Source organism: Haliaeetus leucocephalus, unplaced genomic scaffold, assembly GCF_000737465.1.
Source record: "Haliaeetus leucocephalus isolate CR32 unplaced genomic scaffold, Haliaeetus_leucocephalus-4.0 Scaffold152, whole genome shotgun sequence".
NCBI lineage: Eukaryota > Metazoa > Chordata > Aves > Accipitriformes > Accipitridae > Haliaeetus > Haliaeetus leucocephalus.
Window position 1 is genome coordinate 2,031,914 of NW_010972588.1, and position 19,504 is coordinate 2,051,417.

Genomic DNA, 19,504 nt, shown 5'->3' on the forward strand with positions numbered 1-19,504 from the left:
GAAAGCTGTTAATAATGTCTGCTGAGCATAGATGTTTGCTACTGGAAAAAAATGGCAGGTGTACTACTACAATGACGTAATTAGGAATAGGAATTATCTTGCAATTTTGCCTTCTTAATAGCATATAGTAATAAAACCATAAAAAATTTCACTAGGCCAGTTTTCCTCTGTGTACTTCAGAAAATGCAAATTAGAAAGAAGTCAAAACATATATTATATACAGTACTCACTAGATTTTATTTCATTGCCTCATTCTTGTGACTGAAGGTTGCCTATGATCCTGTAACAGAACTTTGAGAAAGAGAGGTGGCAACATTTGATCTAAGAGGTGCTAAAGGCAGTCTATACAGTGGGGTCTGCTTCTGAAGTGATGAAGTAGATATATGTCCCTTATTATAAGATCATTAGCTGCTGTATTTTGGAGAGGAAGTGTTATTTGATTGTTTGGTTTTTTGTTTGTTTGGCTTGGCTTTTTGGAGAAATCCCTTGTAAAGCCTTGGAGAGGACAAGAACTAGACTCAGTTTAGTTTGAAGTTTTCTTAGTAATTTAAAAGCAGACAGTTTCAAAAGCTAAATGAATCTCAGACCCTTCACCATTTCTGAAGTAAGACCCAAGAGAAGGACAGATGAAGAGTGAAAACAGTCTTCTGAAGAGTCACTTCAGGGAAAGCTGTCTCATCTTTAGAAATCTGTGTATCTTGACTAGTTCTGTTGGCAAACCCCAAGAGCCATTTCATGGATCCAGTTCGTGTAACATTCTGATATTCCCTGGCAACCCCAACCCATCAAAGCCAGGGTCCTTAACTAGTGACTATGCTCAGAAGTTTCATTCTGGCAGATAGTGGCAGGGAAAGAAAGAAAGGACTGTCATGAATTTGCAGTTAATAGTCACTGCTACCTGCGTGTTGAATGAAACACAAACTATTCCTATCAGTTGGGAATAATGACTGAGATGTATCTATTCTTCTTCCTCACTACTGCCTTACATATTTTCCACCAATCTCTTTTCCTTGGATTTATTGCATGAATTATTATAGACATAATTCCTATTAAATATAGGAAAGGTCTCATGTAATCCTAAAAATTATGACACAGACAGCAGAAAGAAAGGCATTCAGAGAAGGGGTGATCGTGGATGAAGATATATACACTATGTTCTAATAGAGATCAAAATTCATTACTAATACATATCATATATTATATGGCTTCTTAATTTAGATATTTCCTTTCTTCACCTGAGAGTGTATGAAAACATTTTTGCTATCTGTCAGAAGGTAAACATCTCTAACTTAAAGCATAAACTCTTATTTCTATTTCAAAAATTGCATTGGTTTATCAAAATTGATTTCACATTTGTCTGGCTACATGCACTTAAGTTAGTTTAAACCTTGTTTAAAGCAGCTCTTTTTTCTGGGAAATTACTGAATGCATCTAAGCCTATTTAAAGGAGTGTTAAACCAGTTTGAATGGAGAATGCACTGCTTTTAACTAGATTAATTTAAGATTGACCTACTTACACAAGTGCAGCTTTTTAAAACAGAGCAAGATTTAGAAGTAGCTCCTGGGGAAAACAAGGATTTCTTGGGAGCTTAGATTTCAAGCACATTAGACATGATTCTTAATGTAACAATTACCGGCTAAAATCTGACCATAGTACTGTGTCTTCCAGTAGCAGACGGTATAAAGTTTAAGTTTTCCTTAGATAAGCACAGTAGATAGTAATGTAGTTTGATACTCATCTTAGTACTTGTATCTGCAGGAGAAATAGAAATCAAAGTAAAATGCATGATTTTTTACCTCTGTAGGAAATTTACCAAGGCAGCTACTATACCATACTGAAATTCTACAGAAACCAGTTCTTCCATCAAACAATATGCAATAAATAATAGCAAGTGAAACTCCATTACAGAAGTAATAGATGAGTTTAGTGTACAGTTACATTTAAATGTAAGGAGAGCATTGCCGCAGAGTGCTTACATTCATGTGGAATATTTGTTACTTGTATATACATGAAGCTGTGTTCTCACAAAAACAAAACCAAGACTTCAAGAATTCAGTAATTTTTTTGTTAACTCTCCATCATTCAAAAAATTATTCAAGTTTTACAGGCAATAAAAAGAAAAAACCCAAACCTGTCACTTTGTACCATGCTGTTTGTCAATTGTCAAGTAAAAGATTCTTGGACATGATGCAAATGGAGTATCTAGTGTAATGTGCTTGGACTCCAGTTAGTGCATAGATTCTGCTGTGGGCACTGTGTTGGCAGCCAAGAAAAATTTATGAAAATCCTGATCTCTGAACTGCATAGATCAACTTGTAGTAAATTTCGTTTGGCTGCCAGTGTGGTTGACACAGTGCAGGAGATATATGCTGCTGGAAATATGAACCAGTGGAGTTGTGAAAACTAAGTCTCCTAAGAGAGCTCTGTGTCTCAAACCATGCTCATGTCATATGCTATGGTTAGGTATAAAGCAAGCCAAGTATTTCAGATTAAAGGAAGCTCTGTATTACATTACCATGACTTTAATTTCATAAAGCATAGTGCTCTTACTTAATTGAATATATATATTTTTAATAAGCTCTTATCAGTATCAAATTTGATCTGTAACCAAACAGTGTGGCCTTCCAGTTGTTACATGCTTGTTTTCCAGTTCTGTACTAGGATAAATATGTAAAAGATTAATATCTTCTTTGAATTTGTATTGTATTATACTTGTGTATATACTTTTAAACACAGAATTTCCAACATGGGTTCAGATCAAAGGTTATCCTACAAAATATCCTATCTCCAGTTATGGCTATTAACAGATACCTAGGGAAGAGAATAAGAGCAGGGCAAACATATGGCAACAAAACCCTAGCATATTCCCTCTTAGCTTCCAGCAATCTGTGGCTCATTGAATTTCTGAGCCACAGGCCATATTTTTGTGTTTAATAGCCTTTGAGGGATTTCCTTTCATGAATTGGTGTAATCTCTTTTTGAATTCATGTAAGCATTTGGTATCCACAACATCCCGTGACAATGTGTTCTATACACATTGAGAAACTACCTTTTTCTGAATTTTGAACCTGCTGTTGATAAATTCACTTTAGGTAGACTGGTGCCCGTATTGTGAGGAAGTAATTTCCTAATAATTTTATCTATGCCACTCATAACTTTATGGACCTCTGTCCATATCTTGTTTCCAGGATAAAGAGACCTAGCCTGTTGAGTTACAGCTTTATTTATATGTACTATTAAGGTTAAGGAAGCACAACTTCTATTTTAAACTGAATCTATTTGAGTGCAAAATGAGAGAATTAGCAATATTATAAAAGATGGCAAAACCCAACTATTACATTTATAACATAGTACAATGATGAAGATGCCAAGATAATATTTAAAAGAACTTTGCAAGTTGCAGACAAATGGAGTAACGATTGATTCTTTTCATTTCACCATTCCCCCTGAAATCCAACTTAACTGAGGGGTCAACACAGTTAATACTTTCTATTGCTAACCTCAAGGCTTCCAGTATTTAAAAAGCAAACCAGTCTTTCCCCATCAGTAAGTGCATGTTGTGCCAATAGAATTTAACAGGATAATCTGTCCTTAAACTTCGAAACCTTCCATGGATTATACTTGCCTGGTGTGCATATGCTCACCTGTTCCATATCCAGTCACCCCAAGATCTTACATAAAATGGTAACTCTGAAACATCCAGTGTCTGCTGCATAAAAAGTGTCCTTGAAAGTATTGCCATAGGATGGAAAGCTGCACTTGAGAATAGAAAGGTCCCTTTCAGTTATTGAAGGGATGGAAAATGATTAAAAATTAAACCATAAATGGTCCTGGCTGGCTTGTGAGGACTCAGTCATTAGACATAGGGCTCTACAGATAGGAGAATAGGATCTGTCTGCTAGACCCCATTTACTGGCTGGAAGCCACATGATGGAAAATATTAACTGTTGGAAAGGTAATAACCTTATTTTTATTGTTTTGGGGGAGGTTTTTTTGCTTTCATGGAGCACCTTTTCCCCTTTGAGAAAAGCACTTCATTTGCATGTTGTTAAAAGGGAGGTCTGTTAAACACTGGCAGTCAGTGAAAGCAGTCTTGTGGATGAATCCAGCCCCACGTTCTACATGTGTGTTTAGCCAGCTGCTTTCAATACATCCCAGGAACTATCAGCGTGCAATATCATGCTCTTGGCTTCTTTCTTGGCCTAGAATTGCCAAGTGCATTATAATGCAAACCGTAAGAGAGGCTGAGGAGTATGTCAAGAAGATGGACTTTGTGATATTCTTAATTAAAACAATGGAAATGTAGACTCTTATGCACATCTTATATTGTGCTTTTTGTGTCTATAGAAGCAAGGTTTTATTTATGCTGTGGCTTAATTGCCAAACAGAGATGGTCATGATGCAGGTCACAAACCAAAAAAAGCAGTGTAGCCTGAGCCACTAAATTGCATATTGCTTCCATCACGGTGTAGGTAAACATAGATCATTGCAAGCTTATGTGGAGTAGTTAGGGAAGTTGCAAACTCAGTTATTCATTCAAACTGCAACTGGAGGTTATTTCCCACATACTGGGGCCAGTAGAACAAACTGCTTGCATTTGCCATCTGCCTCAGTTTGCAATCAGCTAGCCTGTCTTAAACTGCTGATAAAAAGTGTTAAAATGAAGCTGGCTGACTTTGCATGGAAATAAATGAGGAAAGTTCATATTGTCTGTTACATCAACTTTACTGCCAAGGAAACATCTAGCTGAAAGGCAGAATGGATCCTTGCAGACAATTTTGGCAACCACTGCACCTACATTCACAGAAGAAGAACTGCTTTTTTTTTTTTTTCTCAAATATGTCTTTGTCTCAAACAACTGTTTATACAATAATGAAGATAAGTTTATTCTGCCAAACTGGATTCATTTGATCAGACACTCATATTGGTATATTAAGAGTACTGAGTTAATGTGGGAAAATTTAACTGAAAAATGTTTGTTAAAATTATTAGTAAGTTGAAACTAATAATGTTGGGTTTTTTGGTTTTGTTTTGGTGTTTTTCTTTTTCTTTTTTTGCCCTGCAGTATGCTAGAAGAGAGCATTGGGAAGGCTTTTTTGTTAGGCAAACAGATGTATTTTGAATAAGTGCATACATAAAATGTGGGCTATCCCCTTCATGATCATTTTTATGACCTCAGAACCGCTCACATATGGTTACTGTGTGGGAATGACAAGGAAAAAAAAAAAGTAACACCTCACACACAACAAATAAATAAATCTAGCTCCTACCTTAACCTTTCCTCCTCTTAGAAAGAAGCTCAGCAGATTTTGAGTCCTGAATCTGAGAGTGCTTCGTATAATTCTTGTACATGACAGAAAGTTATAGAGAAGGGGCAAAAAGGAAAGAATTTAACATATTCTAGTACTTTTTTTCTTATCCCCTGTGCATCTTTTTATAAGTGTTATCCATCAGCTTACAAAAAGGCGATATTTCTTTAAAATGTATGATATAAAAATAATACTAAGAAAACTAATGCTAATAGTAACTATAGTACCCTATGACCTATGAGATTTCACAGTAGAGACTGAATTTCAGGTTCTTGAAAGATTACTTGCTATGGAGAGCTTGTGAAAAGCCATACTCTCAAACATGTTGGGTTAAAAAAAGACAAAATCACCTTTATTATTGCAAATAAATTGAAATCAGTTCACAACTAAAAAAAAATCACCTCATGAATTAATGGCTTGAAATTATTATTTTTTTTTCTTTTCAGTCTGATCTGCTAGTAGAAATAATTTAGGAAAGAGAAACTATCTATGATCCTCAAATTGTCCCTTTAAACCAAAAGTGGCATTGCTGTCATTTAAAGCAGGCACCAGGCTTAGCATTCCAACTCATGCGATCCAGAGACTTTCAAGTCTCTGTTTGCTGCTAGGACCACTTCATGGAGACTTTTTCACCAAGACAGCAGCTTTAGGAAATCTGACTTTTCCCAAAGATGTTCTCTAGATTATTACTGTGCGGCCTTCTCCTTCCCCCTCCCTCTTCAGGGGCAAACAGAATCTGGAAAATCATGTTGCCAATTACTATCAATGTTGTCATTGGTTCCTGAGAGAATGAGACAAGACTTTTATAGTAATTACATCTTTATTTATCTATTAGGCAGAAATTTAATGGATTGTTGTTGCAAAAGTAGAAGAATGTCAGATAACCTTAAAATACAAGGTAATACTATGTATGACTTTTTCAAGAATAGTTTATAACTAACTAATGAAAGATTTTCTACAATATCTGTGTTCTCAAGCCTAGAGAATTTGTGTTTTATCCTGACAATTCTTCACTTCCAAATGCTCAAACTATATGTTGTTGAGGCCAAAATGTTTTTAATCTATATTTAGACTCCTTCCTAAGTGGCTTGGGTTTCAAAAAGTGCTGAGCAGCTAACACCAATACCTAGAAACATCTACAGTGAAAACATCAAGTTGGGAAAAAGGATGAAAACAGAAAAAATTATAATTAAAAAAAGCTAAATTAAAAGAAGAATATTGTTTTGTGCAAAACGTTTTGTTGTAGTGGACAGGTTTAAGTCTGTAGTTCAAGTCATTGATGAATGCTTCCTGGTTTAGTAGATATATCACTTAAGTCCCTATCCTGTACCTTTATAATTAATGGTTTGCCACTGACTTAAATGAAAAGACCTAAGTCAGAAGCCAGAAGACTTAAGGGGGTGGAATTAATCTGACCATATGTTGATATTTATATCTGAGTTAATCTCACAGAGTCGCTTTAGAGTTAGAGGAGAGATATATTGCCTTCCTGGGTAAGATTTGTTGCATCCTGAAGTAGGTGTCTAAAATAAACTAGATGAATCATGTCCTGAAATACCTGTTTCTCATCACTGGCTGTGAAAGGTGCAGGTATAGACATTTGTGTTACAGTTTTCTGTAGCTAGATGACTTCCACCAGTGATGTTGAATCACATGCAATTTCAGATTAGAGGAGAACCGAAGTGATAAGTACTTCCAAATAACAGCACCAACTGGGGTCCAAAGAAATTTGTCTCAGCAGCAGAGATGCCTGTTTTGGAAACAGTTCAGTATTACACTCAGAAAAGGTAATTACTGGTGTAGGCTATCCTCTGTCCTGCTCAGCATGGCAGGACAAACACTCTCCTATTGGTCTAAATATGGTAATTCACAAATGGATTGCACTACTTAGATTTTGAATGCATAGCTGGTAATATGGTAATATGTAAACATACTTTTAGTTTCGCTTTTCTAAGAATCGTATGTAGCTCCTTTCTTACCATGCAGTTTAGGAACTGATACAATGTCAGTATGAGGATTATCACTGAGTATTCAGGAAATTGAAGATATGGTAGTGACATCGGATTAATGTTGCTAGCTCTACTCCAGCTAGCAGTGCTAGCAGAAACAGTAAAAATATTAGGGCCTGAGCTTCAGGAAGAGTTAGCAACTACAATATATACCAACAGTCAGTCCTTAGCTGGTTTGTTTGGTTTTTAATGAACACTTGTGTTACTGGCAGGGCTGGCCATGGTGGCTGGCAGAGGTGGAGAGATAATGGTCCCAGACCTGCCGGAGTGTGGGCTGTGGCAGAGCAGCTGTGGGAGCAGCGTGCCGCCAGTTACCCTGCACTCAGCTCCCTGCTTTCCAGTAGGAAGCTCTGGTCTGAGAGCCATCCAACACGGGACCTCTGGTGCTGTCCCTTCTCCCTGCCTGTGCCAGCCACTGACCCCCCCAGGCTGGGGTCCTGCTGAGCGCCTAACTCACAGAAGGGAAAGTGTGCCAGGGTTGACCTCTGCCCTGGCTCTTTCCCATGTCCAAGCTCTCCTGCACTTTGGCAGGAGCAGCTAACTCCTGCCTTCATCTTCCTCTTTAAGCATCCTCTTGCATAGGCTTCCCTCTGCTGGGGGGGGGCAGGAGGATGGCTTGGCTGCCTAACCATCTTGGCCTCACCAGCACCCTTTGCCCTGCCCTCTGCAGTCTTTCATCCCGGAGGCTGCCTCTCAACAGCGGGTGCTGAGGCATCTCCATGCCGACAAGTGCCAAGAGTCACTAGTGCCGAACTGAGAGTATCCTCTGAGTGCTAGAGACGCTTACAGTGGTTCCTCTAGCTAGAGTGAACAAACAGCTATATGGATACACCCACTAATAGTAGCAGATTATCCAATAGATCAGAGCATTTCATATGAGTAAATTTTAACAAAGTAAAACCAAAGTAGCAGATTTGTCTTCCTGTCACTTTCTCCATAGATATGATCCCCAGTTTGAAGTTGTCTCAATTTAGAATATGGTACACACTTGGATCAAGTCTCCCTTTGAAGTCTGCAGTCTTCTTAGAAAACATATCTGCTTTTCAGATCAGAGAACTTTTAACGATTTTTTTTCTTCTCCTAATCACTTTGCCAATTAGGATTCAAAATTCCCACTTCTTTTATCACCAGTCCAAGGAAAAAAAAACCATAGACAATTCTTTCTTGACACTTTTTTCTTAATAGGATTTAAACAAGCAAAATAACAGTGAAGGAAGAACTGTTCATATAAAATTTCCAAATATATACAACACTGTGTCACTTTCTCTTCAAAAAATCTTAAAGTCATATGTAGGTGTTAGGTAGGTACAATAATAGGGTAAGCATAATAACTTGGTTTTGATGGCTTTAATGTGAGTTAAGTTAGAGGATAGTATAATTAATCTCAGTAGTTTAACTGACACAGGGTAAAAATTTATCTCTACAGAGAGCCAACACAAGATTTACACATGAATTAAATTCTATGTACATTCTGTTGTGGGGATTTCAGTGATCTGTAGGACCCTTTCAGATTTCTGCCCCATGGCAAGTTACATCTGTTTTGAATATTGGCAGCATGACTTTGACCTTCCTCGTAGTAATTACACGTATTTCCTTATAGTAGGACACACAGGACATTAGGGTAAATGAAGAAAAAAAAAAAATCATTCCTTCAAAACAAAAGCAGCCACAGTGTTAATATGCCAGCATTTTAGCTGAGTGGCTTAAAGGCAAAACCTACATTTGTTTTTGTCAAAAGCAAGGATCTCAGTTTAATATGGACTCATGCACAATTAAGTTCGGTTTACATTTATTGTCACCAAGACTGGCACTTACTCAGGAGTGGTAGAAAAATGTCCATTCCCTTCACATGAATGACCCTCAGGGACAGGACCATGAAGGATAGCTGAGAATTGTGTGATACATGCTCTTTCCATGTACATATCCCCAAATCTTCAATCCCAGCATATGTTCATCCTCACAGCTCTCAGAAAGGAGTTTTAAATACTTCTTCAGCTTATTGTTCCCACAGCAACAACTAAAAACAGAAACAAAAATAAGATAGGAAAGCGTATAAATAGATAAGGCTACTACAGTATTTGCAGCATTTGCAGTTGCATTGAGACTACTGGAAAAACACAGTAAATGTTATTTGGCAACCTGGTTATTTGTAATGTTATGAGAATCATAGAATCATAGAATCATTTAGGTTGGAAAAGACCTTCAAGATCATCAAGTCCAACCATCATCCATGCCCACTAAACCATGTTCTGGAGTACCCCGTCTACTCGCTTTTTGAACACCTCCAGGGATGGTGACTCAACCACTTCCCTGGGCAGCCTATTCCAATGTCTGACAACCCTCTCAGTAAAGAAATTTTTCCTAATATCTTACCTAAATCTCCCTTGCCGCAACTTGAGGCCATTTCCTCTCATCCTATCTCCAGCCACCTGACAGAAGAGACCAGCACCCACCTCACTACAACCCCCCTTCAGGTAGTTGTAGAGAGCGATAAGGTCTCCCCTCAGCCTCCTTTTCTCCAGACTAAACAACCCCAGTTCCCTCAGCCGCTCCTCATAAGACTTGTGCTCCAGGCCCCTCATCAACTTGGTTGCCCTTCTCTGGAAATGCTCCAGCACCTCCATGTCTTTCCTGTAGTGAGGGGCCCAAAACTGAACACAGGACTCGAGGTGCGGCCTCACCAGTGCCCAGTACAGGGGAACAACCACCTCCCTGCTCCTGCTGGCCACACTATTGCTGATACTGGCTAGGATGCCGTTGGTCTTCTTGGCCACTTGGGCACACTGTCGGCTCATATCCAGGTGGCTGTCAATCAAGCACACCCAGGTCTTTCTCTGCCGGGCAGCTTTCCAGCAACTCTTCCCCAAGCCTGTAGCGCTGCATGGGGTTGGTGTGACCCAAGTGCAGGACCCGGCACTTGGCCTTGTTGAACCTCATACGATTGGCCTCAGCCCATTGATCCAGCCTGTCCAGATCTCTCTGAAGGACCGTTGTAATTTCAAATGTTTATACTGGTGTGAGCTTGCTGAAAAAAATAAATTTATGAAGATCTTTTATAGCAAAATGCAAAATTCCTTTATAATTTTAATTTATTTAAAATAGTTATTATCTAAAAATGACCATGAAAACACCCAAAATAAAACTTTTCAGTCTGTTAATTGATATGGCTTTATTACTAATAGAATGAAAATTCCATTTGAGAATAGTATACAAATTCAGTAGTGGACCTGAGTGATGAAGAAGTTAATCCCAGGAGCTAGAGATTCAGCATAAGTGTAATTTTTCTTTATTTGTTAATTCACTGTCAAGCAGGGTTTCCTCAAAGCATGAAATGAAGCCATAAGCATTGTATTTGCAGAAAGAACACATACTATCATATTTACCCCTTTTTGGGAAGCAGTAAGATCTTGTGTCTTCTTTACTTCCCCTAGGATCATCTCCAGCTGCTTCACTTCTCACTCTTTGCAGAAGTTGGTATTGATTCACTAGTCAGAATAGTTTGTGAAATTTTTCAGTACTAGTAATTGAAACTGTGAGAAACACAATGGAAATATCCTTACATCCATGCTTTTTTAGAAGGAAAATTAAGAATACATTAAGTAATTAATTCCACCCATTTCAAGCAATTTACTAGAAAGTTGTAGAATGTACGTGGTAATAAGTCTAAGTAGTAAGGCAGAAATTCTTACCTTTTGCATGTCCTTGCCTTCTAAAGTACAGGCTGATCTGTATTATGAAAGAATGTGGGCTCCTTTCAAATATGTTATTTATCAGGCTCCTGACTTCTGAATTATCCTCACAATATGCAGAAACAGTAGAATACTGCCAGGAAGGACATACACACCTCTAAACTCACATGTCCTTATCATCAATGATCACTGAGTCACCTGAAGACAGTCTTGCCCTGTAGGAATATCCCCTTGTCAAATTTCAAGCAAACAAGTTTAAATTTCACACTAATCGGCCGATCTTTTTTAAATAGAATAGTTTTTCAAAAATATTCACATGTGGGTGAAGGTATACTAAATTATACACAGAGTATATTAGTACATACTTTGTATATAACAAACTGCCTGTACCTCCCCTTCTGTCTGCACACAAATATATATGTCAGTAAGTCAATTTGCAAAGATTTTAGTCTATGTTAGTATATGTAATAATAGAGTGAAAGAAACATATTTTTATGTCATTCTCTTTTGTCTTAATGGAAAAAAAGGCTAAATGTATAGATATGTTCTTGAAAAATGATTGTTTAAAATACAGAGTGTACAAAATGGGTACACTAAGTTCATACAGAAAATGGGTATACTATATATGATACATTTTTATTTAAAACCACAAAAATTTTGTTTTGCTCTTCATTTTTCAAAGCTACTGCACCATCTCAGCTCCATCTTTTAGCAAAACTTTCTTTCCAAAGTAACCACCAAGCTACCAAACTTCAGTGCCAATGGCAGAAGTTTGAGATAATGTCAAGCAACTGTATATGATTTCATAGAGTGGAAAATGTGGGACCTTTATTTGGGTAAGAGTATGCCTGTGATTATATTTAGTCCATGTATCCTCTCTGTATAGCATATATATGCATATATGGTGCTTATGTAAGTGCATACATAATGTATATGCTCAATTCCGCTGTATTACAATAAGGTCAGAGAGAGAAAGAATCTTGTTTTATCACTGAGTGTTGAAATAACACGTTCAAAATTCTGTCCTGTCTGGAAAGAATAATAATAATAACAAAGATACAAAACTTTTTTTTCTTTTGTTTCTTTTTTTTTCTTTCTGTATGCTGTATAGAGTAAGAATATTACTCTAAAGTTTGCAACATTTCAGCCAGTTGGGATTAGCAACATTGGTTTGATGAGTCAATGGTACAAATGAACAGAATAATGAAAATTCAAATTCTAAATACATTGGACATGAGTTCATGGGTAACGGGTGTGTAATATTTTCTGATATTTGAGGTACTGTCTTTTTGATAATAGGGCTGTAATAGAAGTCTTTCTTGTACAGATTTACATTTGAGATTCATATGGATTTAATCTGAAATCATCTACATGCATCACATGAAAAATGAAGTAGAATAATCTTTGGAAGAAACAGTGTATGCCCATGTATAAAACATTTTTATAGTTTTCCAGTTTGTCATTTGATATTCAGTTTCTAGATTTTTTGTTTTTCTCTGGATGGGAAAGTCTTCAAAACTGATGTCACATGGCATTTAAATGACAGACAACTCTTGAGCTCACAGTGTGTTGTAGCAGTTACTGTCACGTGCCCAGGAGAAGAACGAAGTGACATGCCCTGAAGTGTCATTTAGTGCTGCATTAAAAAGATAGGCAAGTGATGAATCAAAGGCTTGCTAGGCCATTAGGGTATTACTTTTATAAATGAAGCTCAGACAGCATTTAAAATGGGAATTAATATCTTCAGAACTAGGGTTTCTTAATAGCTTGCTGTGGACAAACATATTAGCTTTGTTTATCTGTAGATATGAAAAATAGTGTATATATTAGCTACAGGGAAAGGCTTCCCCATACACCATGCTCCACACTGCTGGCTGTTGAATATTTGATATATTAAAACATATATATATTCTGGAGTTTGGGCAGTGATTGTAAAGTCAGGCAGATTTAATGCCTAAAATAGTTTATAGCCTCAGAGAATAGTGTCAGTATAAAAATAACCATTTTTCTTAGTTCTTTACACACAGTATCTTTTTTTTTTCTTGTGAAATCAAACTTGAGATAAAGTAAGAAAAACAATCACAATCTTTTTGAGCTTGTATCTATTCTATTCCAAATCTCCATGCTAATGGGAACACAGGAACAGAGATGTACAAGTTTTGGACTTGTGAAATATATTTTCCAATATTTTTCTACTACTCTATAGGTAAATATAACAAGATGTAACTGAGACTATCATAATGAATATTCACCATGGTATATCCTATAGTGGCAACTTTTAGTTTAAAAGTCATTATAATCATATGTAGTTTAACTCTATTACTCATGCCTTGTTAAAGTTTTGCAATGGTGTTTCATTTTTCCAAGTGAACTGAAATATATGTTTCTACTTGGGTAATGTATACTGAAATACAGAATTATTTGGGACTCTCTCCTTCAATGGTGGGGGCTGAAAATGTTTAAAAAAATTATATCCAGTGTCAGTAAGATAACAAAGCTAACCTGAGCTGGTATGAATGTTCACTTGCCTTTACACTCCTTCATCTTACTCTGACCACTGGCCAAGGAACTGAAGTTGGCCTACTATCCACCTTGCAGTCACAACTACAATGCTGTGCAGCCTGAAGAGAAAAAGCAAGCACCCAGGGTTATCTTTCTGCACTCTCAGTAGCTAGTTACAATAACATTGAGATGCTCAAGGCAAGTCTGCTCCCAAAAGCAAAGAGGGACTAAGTAATTGTTGCCTAATTGGAGAAATCTAATTATATGCAAAGGAAAAAGGATGGGAACTAAGACAGTAGTAAGTCCTACCTGCACTGCTCTCAAACAACACATCTTGAACTGCTTTAAACCTCAGTTTCAACTGCACTAAGTTATTTGGGTCAGTGTAAATTCAGGATGCCCTGGAGACAATCATGACTCTTGATGGAAATTGTTATGAATAATGGGGCTATTTGACTACAAGTAGAAAATATGTTCCCTGTTAAATCATTGTCACCCCAGGCAAGAATATTATTCTCCCAGCTCCTTCCTGTGACCTTCTCCCTTCCCCCCTTATTCATTTGCTCCAAGTGCTGCTCTGTCTTTACTATGTTTAATAGCTCCCCTGATGGTTACAAGTTGCATTGCAGGAGGTGGAAATTACTTTTCATAGTCCTTTTCCCTTTTTCTCTTTTGGACTTAGGCTTTGACTAAGTCCAGAGGGGCAGTCAGGTGCTGAATAGTTTGTGGCTTTGGGGTTTTTGGTTTGTTTTTTTTTTACATAATCACCCCTATCCAAAAGACAAAGGGAGAAAGAGATACTAAGAAAAAGCCACCCCCTGCATAATACATGTTCTCTGACATAGTCCCACTATCATTTAAAAGTACTACTCTGGAAGTGCTCTACCATATGCTCATTATCTGTGATCCCAGAAGGAAGATATACCATTAGATGACAGTGTTTTGTTTATTTCCCTGTTACAATGTAATTCACACCCCTTCAAGGTCAACATGGAACAAAATATGGAAATTCCTGGAAATCTTTATGGAGACTCAATGACATCTGATAACTAAAGGATGTATTTATTCTTCATGCATTGCATAATTGACACAAATAGAGAGAAGCAGTAAACTCTTCCAAAACTATTTATTAACTATGGTTTCTTGAAATTGTAGAAATTGTAACAAATTCACTTCCCAGACCTTCTATCTTAAACAGTAGAGGTTGAATACCACATGTAAAACACTCTTTGGTCTATTGATACTGGCCAGCCTAATAATAGTGGTAGAATCAAATACAGTTAATTTAAAACTATTTGAAAATGGTTCAGTAAATACTGTGGCAAACTTAGTACAATTATTAATATAGGACTAGACTTGTTAATATTCTTAATTATGATGTAGGAAACAGAAGTCTAGGTGGCAAATTTGCCTTCAAAAAGCAAAAGAAAGTTTCATCTTAAATATGTGAGTTAATGCCAGACAAGGAAATATTTCATTCTAATGATCCTGGGTTAGAACTCTAACTTTCATAAAACAAAGAAAAGAATTGAAAAATAATGTGAGACATGTCACAGTACAATAGTTATAGTACAGTAACATCTTCTCTCTTTCATGTCTTTCCATCTTAAGCCTACCATTTTTTAAAAATTCTATTAATTATTCCATTATGCATGCAGAACGAAAGCCTTTACAGAGTTCCTCCTGTGCATCACTTCCAATGCTGAGGTTAGCTACAGAAGCTGTGGATTATTCATATGAGATAATGTTGAGATCAGCTTTGCATATAGAAGGGCAGATTCAGGTATCAAAAGCATTCATCACCAGCACAGTCAAGCTTATCAAACCTGTTACAACAGCACATCGAGAATCTGCTTTACTATAAAAAGAACTGCATCCAAGAAAAAATATTGTCATGAAAATATTTCATCTGGAAACCACATAATTATAAATGATAGGATAAGCTGTTCTCATTTCTGAAAGCACATTATTTCACATTAATTTTTGAAAGACATGATTTTTCTACACAGTTATACTGAATAAAAGAGCAAGAGCATTTAGTTTTCATATTTCTGGATTAAGAATCAGAAAGACATGAAAAGACTCTGTCAACTAAGCACATAGTTTTAGTTGTGACTGCTTCCATGCTTTCAATCAAACATTTATTTTACAAACATCAGCATGGCTCCATACATCATGAAGACATCTACTGCCAAGTGTTTTCCCTTTCATATATACTTGAGAGAAAGTTTATTTCTTTGTGTCAACAAGAGGAAATACTTGAAAAATTGAAACGCTGTCAACTATGTCCTCAAAGTTCTGTAACTATATATATGTAAATTTTTTTTGTTAAATTCAACTTTTTAATATTATTACTATTAGTATAATAGTGCTTAGAATTCCAGATCAAGTGCCAGCAGTGGAAAAATAACTGTCTACCCTCAAAAATACTTACAGAATATAGGATAAGACTTAATGTTGAGCATTTTCTTGTTCCAGTATACAACTATTAGGCCACAATATAGGCCTTTTGTTATTTATACGGCTCTTTCAACAAGAAACTACCTACTGTAGGTGGCACCTGTTTCACTTGAGTCCAGCCATCTAAAAGTTAGATGTTCAGCATAAGCTGCTGATCTAGAATACTTCTCTTGTCAGTGGAACAGGAACACACTTCTGGAGGATGATTCTTCCCATCCCTAGGTGGTGAAAATGAGCAATATCCTGGATGTGACTCTCTCCAAGTGACCAGAATCTTTCTCCTGATGTGAATGATAGTCTCATTATATGACAGGTTGACTACAGACAGAATCTGTACAAAAGACTCGTAGAAAGATAAGCTGAACTAAGCCTTAGATGAATAAAAATAGACAAAATTAATACCATAGAAGTCCAGCTCTGAAATTTTTATAGAAATGATCCCATTGGCTTTGATTTGTGTTTGCTTCACAGAGTGCCATAATTCTACTGCCAAAACTTCTAGTTGTGTCTAATACCCTGTAATAAAAGATGAAAAGATGATTTTTAGAAGGGAATAACAAAAAGTGAAATCAGTCTATAACACGAGTGTGTTATTTTATTTTTTAGACCTACAAAAATCAAAAAGTTCTAATACCTAAGCAAGCAACTACACTTGTAAGGGAATTATACAGTGAAATAAATAAGGGCATCCTATTTTGAGAAGGATAGCATAACACCCATATCTTCCTCATTAGAATTTCAGTTATGGTGATTCAGAAATGGACAACATCTACAAATAATCAGCAGGGGTCTGATTACAAGCACTTGGATGACTAAGTTCCCTGTGGGGTTTGTCCTAAATACATAGTCCTCAGTTTGTGAAGATTATCATGCACAGCAAGGATATTTTCCTTGTGGAACTATGTCTTGATGCAAACATTTTTAGTCAGGTTCACTTCAACTTCAAGTCAAAACTTGCACACAAGCCTGGCCAATGAGGTATGACACTCGAACCCTACACTAACCATGTGCATCAGTTAAAAGAGATTATGCTTATAGTGTCTGTAAGAGTATCATATATTATATGTAACAGTAATGGTTTCCTTGTTTAAAAATTGGAAAGCTGCCTTTGCTATCACATTATCCTTATGATACATTATTAAGCATTACCTTGTAAAATTCAAATTCAGTGAAAATGTCTTTCAAGTGCAGAGTCCTCCACTTGTGTTATTTCTGTTACTATGCTTATGGTTTCAAATGTCTTTTTCCCCTTTCTTCTCTTCATAGGAAATGATCTGTTTCTAGTTGCAGTGCATGAACTGGGACATGCCCTGGGCTTGGAGCACTCTAATGATCCCACTGCAATCATGGCTCCATTTTACCAGTATATGGAAACTGACAACTTCAAACTACCTAATGATGACTTACAGGGCATCCAAAAGATATACGGTATGTCATGCTCTAATTAAGCAACGTAAGTTTTTGCTTTAAAATACATTTGAGATCCTCCTGTCCCTACAACCTCTCAGAAAGAGTTTTCTAATGTAGACTCTGCCAGTTGTTGTGCCAGGGGCCTTCTTGTGAGTAGGCTGAAGATTGTGATGAAGCTCTTTTACTTTGTTTCTCACTGTTCACAACTTGCATTCAAATTTGCACTCAGCTGGAATAGTAATTTTAAATGTTTTAAAAAGCCATAAATAAAATACCTGCAAAAGGATCCCAAACTATGAAAATATTAACAAAAGCAGGCCTTTAACCATAACAAGCTTACTTCCATAGTAGTCCAAGTGCGTGTAACTGGTTGAATTGATTGCTTCCCAGTTTATTAGTTACAATACTAAACAGTTCCCTGGGTGTACAAAATATGTGGTCCCAGAAATACCCTTTCTTGAGATAAATATAGCAAATTGATCTCAAAAGAATGGTATTACCAGCCCAAGACTTTGAGCTACCTAGGGGAAAAAAGGCCCACTTCTTTAAACTATGTTTGTTTAGGTTTTTTGTGGCCCGATATAAAAGACACATGTAAAGTAAATAAATTATGCATGTACTGAATTCAATTTGACAAGGCAAGGTAATTGAAAATTTTTAAAAAAAAAGGAAGCCAAAACAATAATGTTATTCTGATTATGGACTGAATGTAACACTGACTCCCGTATTACTGTTCCTTACATTTCCAAAGACATGGTTTTGGTTTTGGCTTTAAAGACTTTGATTCTGTTGGTATTTTTTAAATAGTCTTTTTTTTTTTTAAAAATATTTTTTATTTTTCTCTCCTACAGTAAAAAATCTGTGGTATCTGTATGTTAATGCTATGTATCCAGTATACCTCATTTAGAATTGCCTTGCTTAATATTCCCTAATTAATTCTGTACTAGATTCAACTTTGTACTCACAATTATTTTCAGTTTAAAAGTTTGTCGGGTTTATATTAAATATTATCAAGGCCATTTCTTGTTTATCTTTACTCCTAGAAAGGACAGCTATGATCATGTGGAATTACTGTACTGCTAACTAGAACTCTGTAGCCTCCGTGGTGGTTTATATTAACCAGCTTTTTAAAATATTATATTAACAAGCACTGATACATATTTTCGTAAAGCTTAAATAGCAATTTCAAAATGATTGGCTGATCAAGTTTTGTTTGGGTTTTTTTCCTGTGTGGTTAGCTGGAAGGAAGGTTGTTTCTCATGACCTCATAAGTTGGTAGTCTAGACTTAAGGGCTAGACAAGAATACTTTGCTGAAAACTAACTGCTAAGCTCTAACAGCTGTACATTAAGAGAAGTGTGTTACCTCTGGGAAGTAATATCTGACATCACCACCAAATGGCATATGAAAACTTTGGTTTGGGGTTAAAAACTTTCCAACATGAGCTACTGCAAACTGATTCCTTTGCTCCCTTTAAAATCAAGAGGTGATCTGGAATCATATGCCTTAATAAAAATGTCACACCTATTAAAATAATTACTTTGGTCTGCAGTATTCCTTGAAACACCATTATTAACTGTAAATGATAAATGTCACAAGCCTTAAAATTGTGAATGAAATAAATGCTTTATTAAATTGTATGAGAACCATTTGGTGAGTCTAATGTTTCCTTACATAGTCCATCTTGTTCTTTAAAAAGTATCAGAAATTCAAATGCCACTTATGCAGTTTAGAGTTGTCTCACTATTCAAAAGTCTTTCTGAAGCTGGTCATGCAACTGATACTTATTTTTTAAAGTCAAATTTGATTATGTATTTAAATGGTTTGGAAAGAGGCCTAAATAGAATCAGCAAAAGTAAAGTGTTCATCTTGTTTCCAGAAATCTTACTCATCCAACTGAAACTTATCTTTTTGTACATGCAAAATGTAAGTAAACGTAGTAATATGTGTAGAAAGGGAAAGGCATTTTCAGTACACCCGTTGCAAGTCATTCAGTATGCCATTAAAGTTATGAACAGCATCTGTCTAGGATGGCCTTTTGACTTTCAGGTAGAGAAATAATGAGTGGGATAGTTACTTCACCTGTCATCAAACTTTGTATATTATGACAGAAAATGTATTTGAA

General features: G+C 36.3%; 1 protein-coding gene across 1 annotated transcript in view; it reads left to right on the top strand.

The window, feature by feature from the left end:
- MMP16 (matrix metallopeptidase 16 (membrane-inserted)) overlaps window positions 1-19,504 on the top strand; it is a 179,895-nt gene that overhangs the window by 111,584 nt on the left and 48,807 nt on the right. The window contains exon 5 of the mRNA XM_010562009.1: window positions 17,237-17,398. Coding sequence (XP_010560311.1) covers window positions 17,237-17,398 — 162 coding nt within the window. The remainder of the gene's footprint in view (window positions 1-17,236; window positions 17,399-19,504) is intronic.